This window comes from Lathyrus oleraceus, chromosome 6 (assembly GCF_024323335.1).
Source record: "Lathyrus oleraceus cultivar Zhongwan6 chromosome 6, CAAS_Psat_ZW6_1.0, whole genome shotgun sequence".
Classification (NCBI taxonomy): Eukaryota; Viridiplantae; Streptophyta; class Magnoliopsida; order Fabales; family Fabaceae; genus Lathyrus; species Lathyrus oleraceus.
In genome coordinates, this window is record NC_066584.1 from 288,362,044 (window position 1) to 288,373,492 (window position 11,449).

The window sequence follows — 11,449 nt, forward strand, 5'->3', positions numbered from 1 at the left end:
GCGAGGATAATTGCTTTAGAGTTGAAGTCCGTGATTGAGAGCGGGCTAAAGTCGGGGGCACGAGTTAACTGTCCCCTTGCTTTCCCGTGTCTCATCATGGCTTTGTGCCAACATGCGAGGGTAAAGCTACCCTCTCGGAGTCAAGTGAGGATCCCTCCAGCTATTGATGACAGATACGTGGCCAAGTACTGCAAACCGAAGAACTTAAGGAGTAGTTCAGCTGCTGATGTTACCGGGACTTCTGATGGTCCTGGTACTTTTGCTCAGGGATCCGATCCTTTCCAGCAGGCTGTCTGCAACTATAATTGGGATTGGATGGCGGCAACTCAGCGCGCCATGCTTGATATTCATAATTCTATGCAGCTGTTACAGTTGCAGGTGCGTGACCCCTCCGGTGAGCACTCGATGATGACGCGTGAGCAGTTTCTGCAGCACGCTAGCTGGCCTGTGGACAGGCCTATTTTCGGGGAGGGGGCGGGTGCCGGTGCATCTGGTGCTGGTGCTTCTGGTGGTGCTGAGGATGATGGTGATGATGATGATGATGATCGTGATGATGCTACCGGTTCTGAAGCCGGTAGTGATGAGGGTTCTGAGTCCTTTGACGGCTAAGTTTGTTTTATTTTTATTATATTTTCAGATTTGTTGTATTTTGGTTATGTACTTTTGGGGTGTTTTGTCCCCCATGCACATTTTAAAATTTTTAAGTAATAGTATTGTTTATGTTTTTAATTTGTGTGTTTGGTTTAAATTTCTTTTGTTTTAATAAATTTTTGGTTGATTGAGTGTCAAACCTTCTAGATTGGTTGCTCCTCAAAAGAAGTATCCAATGAAGGTGCATCCGATCTTGGATGGCAATGATAAAAATAAACAAGTGAATAATGCTAAGGTACATGGTTACCTCCGATTAGAGTTTTAGAATGCATTAAGAACTTTACTCTTTTTTGTAATTGAATATTGTTCTTTTTGCAACATAATTGAATGAATGTTTCATCTAGGACTTAAAACCACAAATTGTGAGGAAACCTCCATTGTACACTTAAATGTTGGATTCTAATAAGCTTTGTTGATTCATTTGATTCATGCTTTGTCTTTTATTATTGTGAATTTGTGGAAGCAATTAGAAATGATCAAGGCACTTGTTTTCTTATGAGCACAACCAGTTCCAAATACAACTTACCCGTGAGCTGAGAGAGTATTCGTTAACCCCTTTGAGCTTAAACAGTTGAATCTCAGCTTGAAATAAAGCGAGATGTCAAAAATCTTTTTTCTTGAAACCCGAAAATTTTTGATAATTGTTCTTTTGCCGTAAAAAGTCAAGAGCATTCACTTAGGGTGAGTAAGAAATAGTTGGGGAGAACGAAAAAGAGAATCGGTAAGTGCCACAACTCTTGAAAAACCGAGCAAGCATTGAAAAAATAAAAAAAATTAGAAAAGAGAAACATCTGTTTTGTGAATACGATGTGAAAAGAAAAGAAAAAAATAGAGAAAATGAAAATGAATGCTTGCTTGGAAGAAAAATAGTGAAAAACAAAATTTGAATTGTGAAATAAGAGTTGTGAAGGTCTCAAATGAGAAACAAAGGGAACGAAGTTGAGATGTGTGAATAGTGTACAATGAATGTCTCTTTTGCATCGGCAATTTCGTTTTCAATGGCCTTAGAAATGACCCTTGTTTGTAAACCTAACCAAGCTACAACCGAAAAGTCCTTAGTGATCTTCGTGCTTCCGCATTTCCATTTATAATTGTTAAACATTGTATGAATTGAATTGATTTCTTCATTGTTTGTTGGAGAGTGAGATTATTCCCGCGGTTGCAAACGCGTAATTTCTTCAATCCTTATTCGAAGAGGAGAGATAGGGTGATTCATTCAAGATAATATCGTTGTGGATAGATACATATTTCGCATTGCTATTAAGTTTTAGTTCTTGTGCATTATGTTATTCTAACCATTGGGAATTTATATCTGGTTGATTCGCTTGTGTTTGAGCCGTTTTATCCGACTTCGGAGAAACCTTTTTCTTTAAGCAAATCCTCTTGTCCTTCAAGAGGCATACTTTGCTTGAGGACAAGCAAGAATCTAGTTGGGGAGAGTTGTTAGATGCCCAAAAGTGCTTATTTGAGCTATCAAATGTGGGCATCTTTCACTCCTTTTTGTTGCTAAAGTGTTCGAAATCGCCTTTGCTTTAGATGAATTGCAATATAATGATAAACGATCTTGGTACCTTTAATTTGTGCGTTATTGTGCAGGAATTAGGCATGAAATAATAGAAAATGAAGGCACAAGAAAGTTGGCAAAGGGACCAAGAAAAGAATGCATTCATCAGCATGCTCGCTAGGCGAGTGCTATAGCGAAGTGCTCGCTAGGCGAGCATCCAGCGAGCTGCTAGCGAGCATTCCCAGAATTTTACAGTAGCAAAAGTCAGCAAACTCGCTAGGCGAGCAGCCAGCGAAGGTGGTAGCGAACATGCCCAGACTTGGTCAAAAGCACAGCCAGCACTTGCTCGCTAGGCGAGCCACTAGCGAGCTCCCAGCGAACAATTCCAGTAGCAAAACCACCTAAACTCGCTGGAGCGAAGGTGGAAGCGTGGGCTTCGCCTAGCGAAGGTTTCTTCGCTTAGCGAACAGGTGAAATCTGGCCAAGATATTTTCTCTAGGCGCAGGTGCCTCTGGTGCCTATTTTGGGGCTCGCTAGGCGAACCATTCTGCTCGCCTAGCGAGCATGACAGCTCAGACAGCAATAGTATAAGTAGCAGGGGCTACTTTTTGGAACAATACTTTTGTACTTTCACACTTAGCATTCTTTAGATATTTTCCAACATTGTTCTAGAGATATTTTGTAACCTAGAAACCCATTTTTTCATCTTTGATCTTCTCTTAGCAATATTTTACAAAAAGAAGGTGGATTCCCATCCAATCTCGATTCTTCGACTCGGATGTTGATCAACCTTCTTCCGAAACTTATTGACCAAGCTACCATGAAAATGAGTAGTTAAGTTCTTCATTTTGTCAAGGTTAGATGTAGATGATCATTAGCTTTGTGTGTAAATGGGATGATCTTCATTTGTAAACTCTTTAATGATTAATATATGGTGAAAACTTTGTTTTATCGATAACTCTTTGTGTTGGTTTATGATCGAGAGATGTTTACCAACTCTTTACCTAGGTTTTCATCCAATCTTGTTTGTTAACTAGAGATAGTAATGAATGATTTTGTTCACCATAAAGTTCAACAGCCCATATAGACTAGTCTATTTTGACTCCTCAAGATGCAACGATAACTTCACAACGCAAAGTTCATTCATATTAAAGAATATTATATTAATTAACAAAGACATTAAAATAATAATAATAAATATAAATAATGGTTGTTCAACAACCTTCTTTCTTTTTTTCCTTTTTTTAACATATTATTTGCTTATAAATGAGGTCATTTGAAAAAATTCCCACCTAAATTTTCTCTCACTCAATTAATATTAATTTAAATAATTTAAACTAATATTTAAATTTAAAATAAAATTTAATATAAATAATATATAAATATATAAGATAAAATTATGAGATCTAATACAAATTCATTAAAATTGAATAAATTGTTTTAAGATGGTATGATTTAATAGATTTAAAGAAAAGACTCACATAAATTGCACTTAAAGATACTTTTAGTAATATATCACAGTGTTTCGATTTTTCTTTTGTATAAGTGTTTGATTTTTGTTTCTTAAATAAATTGATTTCTTTTTAATTAAGTAAAAAAAAATTAATGATTCATGTAAAAAATGAAGTTAAAGTTGAGCTTAAGTTTTCTCTACTGTCGTCCAGTCGTCTCTTTACAGTATCAACCTCAACAACAACATATTACAATAACTTATAATATATATTTTTTTAAATAATTATAATAAAAGTTAAATATTTTTTGTAATCTAAAAGATATAATTGACTGAAAATATAAAAAATCATAATCTAATATATAATTTGTAAAAGATTAGTATATTGATCCGACAACTACGTCCTTTCAAACTTTCAATTTAGTCTATTTGATTAAAATTCAAATTTTACTATAATAATAGTATATCATTACACTAGCACATTTTTTTAATTTTACTATAATAATAGTATATCATTACACTAGCACATTTTTTTAATTTTCTCTAATAATAGTATATCATTACACTAGCCACATTTTTTTAACTACTACCAATGAAATATCAATGGAATACATGAAGACATTTTAAATTTACAATGTATATAATTTAATTTACACAACACACTATGCACTAATTATTACAACGTTTGAAGTTTAATTTACATTGCACATTATGCACTCTTTATATCATCAATCGAACCTCTCACTCTCACTCTCACTCCCAACTTCACTATTTCTGCTTCCTTTCTCCCCCCATTGTTCTGCTTCTTCTTCCTCCAACGTTCTGATTAATCGTCAAAATGGTGATGGTCACGTTCGTTCTCCATCGTTCAGGTTGGTATGCTTCATCTTCATGCTTCGTTCTTCTTCCTCCTCTTTCGCCCTCCTTCTTTATGCTTCGTTCATTTGTTTCAGTTTTTCGTTCAAATGAAATTTGTTTAAATATGTGTTGTGAAAGTTTTTCTTATTCATGTTTTTGTTGCATCTTCTAAACATTTTAGAATGACTCGTCCAGTTGAAGATATTAAGAACATAAATGATTATAAGGATTTATGGAAGATTGTTGTTAGAATCAAAGATTTGTGGTCTATTACAACCATGGCTAACAAAGATCATTTGAAAATGGTGGTGATTGATTCGAAGGTATCATGTAATTACCCATTACAGTTTGAATTTTTTAATCAAATCTCTTCATTGTTTAAGCAATTTTTTGCGGGCAGCTGATATCTTAACAACAAATATTTCATTGTTATGTTTTGGGATTGATATATTTGTTCGTTTTTTATTGATTTTTTAGAGAGATATGATCCAAGTTATTGTACCACCACATTTGGTTCTAAAGCATAAAGATACTTTTAAAATAGGAAAGACATACATCATTCAAAATTTCAAGGTGGCTAAAAATGATTTGACATTCAAGGCCAAAACACATAATTTTAAGCTAATTTTTTGTGGAGCAACTTCTGCAAGGGCTTCAGATTTTCCAGACATTCTTCTGAACAATTTTAGGTTCACAAGTTTCGAAGACATGCTTCCGGGGAAGTTTCGATTATAAATTTTAGTTGGTAATCTATTATCAGTTTCTTTTGATGCATTTCTAATAGCTATTTAATTGTTTCATTTATTTGGTTTATTGATTCATTCTTAGATGTAATTGGGGGAGTTAATGAAGTAATTCAAGTTCAATTGAATGGTGCACATAGCAAAAACAAAGTTGTTTTTACAATGTCAGATATGAGGTAATACTGAATTCTAATGTACAATTTTTGTTTCTATCATTATGTGTGTATTATGTTTTAATATTGAATATTAAACTCAATTAACCATTCTTTGCAATGTTGAATCTCAATAGTTTTGACGTTTACTGTACATTATGGGGTGATCTTGCATCGCAATTATGCAATTTCTATAATAATAACAGGTCAGGTGGACATGTTATTGTGTTGTTGCAGAATGCAAGGATAAAAAGAGAAGAAAGTAATTATATTCGTGCTTTTTAAGTGATATTGTGCAAATGTTGATTATCATACTTCTAATATACCTTAACTAAACTATTCTATTTTGCACATCTTTAGGAAGTTTTCCATTGACTGTGTCGAATGCATGGAATGAGACAAAGTTGTCAATTAATGACTTTAACATCGATGAAATTAAGAAGTTCAAAGAAAGGTACATGCATCTTTTATCTTTTTTTTTTAATTTTTGTCCGACATTCATTTGTAACTTCTATTATGTCCAATTTCAAAGGAGATGTACCTCTATTATCAAGTTCTTCATTCTAAAATGATGTTACTCAAAACTCTCAGTACTCTGACCATGATAAATTCATATGGAAGGCACAAGTAATGAGTGTTTATGATATTCTCAGTTTGCAATATGTAAGTGTATCATATTTTATTAAGTCGGTTCTATATATTGATAACTAACTTTCTATATCTTTGTAATACTAACTCCTATCTCTATTTGCAATATATTATATCATGAATAAATAGGAGACAACAATTGTGACTGTTGTCAAATTGGAAAAATCTGAAGCTGGACAACCCAGGTGAATTATCAAGGTTGTGACCAATGTACTAAAAGTGTGATGCACAAAGATGAGAAGTTTATGTGCTATGCAAATCATGAAACTCAAAAACCTGTACCAAAGTGTTATATATGTTTAAATTATTTTGCACTAAACATGTTAATTTGTATTGATGTTGTATATGTTATCTTATTTATGTTATTTGTTGACATAGGTACAAACTTGAGGTTCATGCTGTCGACGGCAAACACAGAGCCAAATTTCTCTTTTGAGATAGTGACTGTGCAAAGCTTATTGAAAAATCAATCGTTGATTCGAAGACAAAGTTAGTTGTGTAAGTTTAAGGAGTGCCTTAGAGGGGGGGTGAATGAGGCACTTACAGTATTTTCCGGATTTTTGACGGTTTATGACTTTTACTTTCTGAGTTGCTTAAGTGATGTAAAAGCGGTAAAGTGCGGAAAGTAAATGACACAGAGATTTATAGTGGTTCCCCTGACAGATTGAGAGTACTCCACTCCCCTTTCAACACGAAAGAGAATTTCACTATAATGTTAGATTTCTAGACAAGACACCTTAAGGTCTTTCTATCTATTCTAACACACCAAGAACAATCCTCTTGGATTTACAATGTTTAAAGTCCAATCGAGGCTCATCTTCTCACAAATGGACCTCTTGTATCCACACACCAGATAACAAGGATAATACCTTACAAACCTATCCTTAACAATCCTAAGAATAAGTTGTAATCAAAGAATATAATTCTGAATAATTTGTATAAGATGAAATAGATGAAAATTGAAGTATATCAATTAAATAATTGATCTTCTCCTTTGTAACACTCAAATCTCACAATAATTTTACAAGTGTTCTTTGTATGAAATGAAACTATGATGTTGAAAAATGAAGGTTTATGCAAAGTTTCACTCTTAACAAAATATGGATGAACACTTAGAAAGATTGAGAGAATGTGTGTAAATGATTTAAATTTTTGCAAGGAGGTGATTTTGAAATCTGAAAAATTATGTTTATATAATGCCTAAAACACCTCCTCAGATGAATGCAATAATCCAAAAGATGTCATGTTTCATGATGAAGAGACCATAGGAGTTTTCATGAAAAGATGCAAGTATTTTTCATTCTGGATCAGTGGTAATCGGTTACCTAAAATAGGGTAACCGGTTACATGCATTCAACGTTACAAAATAATTTGAAATTTACTTGAGGTAACCGGTTATCTTAAATTGGATAACCGGTTACATGGTTCCAACGTTAAAAAAATATTTGAAAATTACTCAGAGTAATCAGTTACTCTAAAAGTGATAACCGGTTACTCTAACACAGTTTTGAAAAATACTTTAAAAAATGAAGTGTGGTGGTTTGTTGATGCATAAAATTATTTTCAATGATTGTGATATGAATGCACCATGTTGTGAACACTTGTATAACTATCTAGAGTTCAAGTGTTACCTTAATCCATGTGAAAGCCGAATCTTCATCTGATCCACCAAGACTTGATCATTTGTTGGAAACTTCATTCACGAGCTTTAACCTTGATCAGTCTTTTTGTTAATCCGACTTGAGCTATGAAGTAAGGTTTGTCGTCATCAAAATGTCTGAGAAGTCATGTCTCCACAATCTCCCCCTTTTTGATGATGACAACCCAAAAACCATGAAGATGTGATCCCGTGGTGTTTCTCTATCAATAGCCCCCCCTTAAACTATGCTCCCCCTTAATTGATGAATTAAGGAGTCTTTGAATTCTGCATTTTCGTTAGAGAAACACAACCAACAAGAAAATATCATAGTAATAATTTCTCTTCTTCTCCCCCTTTGTCATTAACAAAAAGGGTGAAAAAATAGAAATAAAAATAAACACTTAGCATATATACAACAAAAGGTCACGAGTAATTTTATAAAAAAAATCTGGTATGAGCAGTGTTAATCGGTTACTCAATGGGGAGTAACCGGTTACACAGTGAGCAAAGTGCGTGAGAATACTGAAAACGTGCAGGGTAATCGATTATCCATAATGGAGTAACCGGTTACACAGTGAGGAAAACGTGATTTTTACGCAGAAAACAACAGGGTAACTGATTATCCAAAGTGAAGTAACCGGTTACACAGTGGCAAAAAGCACATATACACACAAAAAAAATTTAGAAGGAAAAATTTCACAAACATTAAAAAGGATTAGGAACTTGTGTACCTTGGCCTTATATAGTGAATAATTTTGAAATAGTTATATGTCACCTTCATCCAGAATGCCAAGTTCTCTTCGAATCTTATAGAATGGTTCTTTTGCGAGCGGCTTTGTGAAGATATCCGCCAGTTGATTATGAGTATCAACAAAGGTAACTTCGACATCACCTTTAAGCACATGATCACGAAGGAAATGATGTGAATGTCTATGTGTTTGGTCCTTGAATGCATGGCCGGATTCTTTGTGATATTAATCGCACTTGTGTTGTCGCATCAGAGTGGTATGCATCCAAGATCGATTCTATAGTCACTTAATTGTTGCTTTAGCCAAAGATTCTGGGCACAACAACTGCCTGCTGCTATGTATTCTGCTTCAGCCGTACTAAGAGTAACACACACTTGTTTCTTACAAGACCATGAGACTAGAGCATTACCAAGGATGTGACACGTTCCACTAGTACTTTTTCTATCTATTTTACAACCTGCATAATTCGCGTCAGAATAACCAATTAACTTACAAACACTACCTTTAGGATACCATAATCCAACGTTGGTTGTTCCCTTGAGGTAGTTCATGATTCTCTTGATCGCCGTGAGATGTGACTCCTTAGGATTTGCTTGGAATCGAGCACACAAACACACGCTAAACATTATGTCATGATGGCTTGCCGTCAAATATAATAAAGAACCAATCATACCTCGATACTTCGTGATATCAATTGACATACCCGATTCGTCTTGATCAACATAAGTTCCAGAGCCCATTGGTGTTGACATTGCTTTACACCCATCCATGTCAAATCTCTTTAACAGTTCTTTGCAATACTTTGATTGGTTGATAAAAATTCTGTCTTTTAGTTGCTTGATTTGCAATCCAAGGAAGTAGTTCATCTTCCCCATCATAGACATTTCAAATTCACCTTGCATTATCAACGCAAATTCCTCACATAGTTCTTTGTTGGATGAACCGAAGATTATGTCGTCTACGTAGACTTGCACAAGTAAGGTATTCCCTTTTATCTTCTTGATAAATAACGTCTTGTCTACTTTTCCTTTTTCAAAACCTTTTTCACATAGAAATTTGCTTAGACAATCATACCACGCCCTTGGTGCTTGTTTTAATCCATAGAGCGCTTTCTTCAATTTGTATACATGTGAAGGATGCATGAAGTCTTCAAAGCCCGGGGGTTGTTTGACATAGACTTCTTCGTTGATGTAGCCGTTTAAGAAGGCGATTTTGACGTCCATTTGGAAAAGTTGAAAATTCATTGAACATGCGTAAGCAAGTAATAAACGAATAACTTCTAACCTTGCAAACGGAGCGAAAGTTTCCTCAAAGTCGATTCCTTCTTCTTGATTGTACCCTCGAGCGACCAATCTTTCTTTGTTTCGAACAAGTATTCCATTCTCATCAAGCTTGTTCTTAAACACCCATCTTGTTCCAATGATGTGCTTATCACTTGGTCTAGGAACAAGTTCCCAAACTTGATTTCTCTCGAATTGGTTTAATTATTCTTGCATAGCAACAATCCATTGATCATCTTCTAGAGCTTCATCAATTTTGGAAGGTTCTATTTGCGAAACAAACGCCATGTTTAAGCATGCATCCTTGAGATTCAATCTTGTAGCGACACCTTGACTAATGTCACCAATTACTTTTTCAATGGGATGATCTCTATGAGTTCTCCATTCCTTAGGTAGATCATTTTCATTTGACTCTTGTTGAATCGGTGCTTCTTGATCCTTGTTTGAAGTATCTTCTTTAGGAATTTCTACAAAATCATCATCATCATCACAAACAACAATTTCCTCTTTCGAGGGGTTAAATTCGTCAAACTTAACATGCATGGATTATTCTATATTTAAAATTCTTTTGTTATAAATTCTGCATGCCTTACTTGTGAGAGAATATCCAAGAAAAATACCTTCATCCGATTTTTCGTCGAACTTACCAAGGTTGTCTTTGTCATTGTTTAGGACAAAGCACTTGCATCCAAAGATGTGAAAGAAGGAGATGTTGGGTTTCCTTCCTTTGAAGAGTTCATATGGAGTCTTCTTTAGGATAGGTCTTATGTTAACTCTATTGCTTACAAAACACGCCGTGCTAACCGCATCTGCCCAAAAATACTTAGGAAGATTTGAGTCGCTAAGCATTGTTCTTGCAAGTTCTACCAATGACCTATTCTTTCTTTCAACTACTCCATTTTGTTGTGGAGTCCTTGGAGCCGAGAAGTTGTGAAATATCCCTTGATCTTCGCAAAAATCTTCAAAGGAGGTATTCTAGAATTCTCCACCATGATCGCTTCTTATGGAGGCAATTGTTAATGATTTCTCATTTTGAATCTGTTTTGCATACTTCTTGAATGCTTTGAATGCATCACTTTTCTGCACTAAAAAGAAAGCCCAAGTATATCTAGAATAATCATCAACAATAACTAAAGCATATAGGTTACCTCCGAAGCTTCTTGTTCTTGATGGACCAAATAAGTCCATGTGTAACAGTTGTAGTGGCCTAGAAGTGGACACCACATTTTTGGCTGTGAAAGTTGACTTGGTTTGCTTCCCCTTTTGACATGCATCGCAAAGCCTATCTTTGATGAATTTTATCTTTGGCAATCCAATGACAAGGTCATGCTTTACTAACTTATTCAAGTTCTCCATGTGAATGTGAGCAAATCTTTTATGCCATAACCATGAGTCGTTGTTATTTGCCACAAGACACTTAACCTTCAAAGAAACATCGTCAAGGGAAATCATGAAAATATTATTAATTCGCTTACCTATAAGCATTACCTCTTGTGTGATTTCGTCTTCAATTAAGCATTCATCTTTTGTGAACCTTATTTTGAATCCTTTGTCACAAAGTTGACTTATGCTTAAGAGATTGTGCTTTAGTCCTTCGACATATAGCACATCTTCGATGGATATGAAATTTAGTGCACCTACTTTGCCTATGCCAAGAATTCTTCCTTTGTTGTTATCTCCATAAGTAACATAACCCTTGGCCTTAAGCTTTAGATCTGAAAATTTGTGCACATCACCGGTCATATGCTTGGAGCACCCACTATCCAAATACCAAA

At 34.8% G+C, this 11,449-nt stretch overlaps 1 protein-coding gene across 1 annotated transcript; it reads left to right on the forward strand.

The window, feature by feature from the left end:
- The first annotated feature begins 96 nt into the window (after positions 1 to 96).
- LOC127095238 (uncharacterized) lies at positions 97 to 6,442 on the forward strand. Its single transcript, XM_051033954.1, has 9 exons — positions 97 to 253; positions 4,602 to 4,786; positions 4,941 to 5,152; positions 5,248 to 5,382; positions 5,496 to 5,620; positions 5,719 to 5,812; positions 6,012 to 6,021; positions 6,136 to 6,191; positions 6,385 to 6,442. The coding sequence occupies exons 1-9, from the start codon at positions 97 to 99 to the stop codon at positions 6,440 to 6,442; spliced, it is 1,032 nt and encodes a 343-aa protein (XP_050889911.1).
- Positions 6,443 to 11,449: the final 5,007 nt, after the last annotated feature.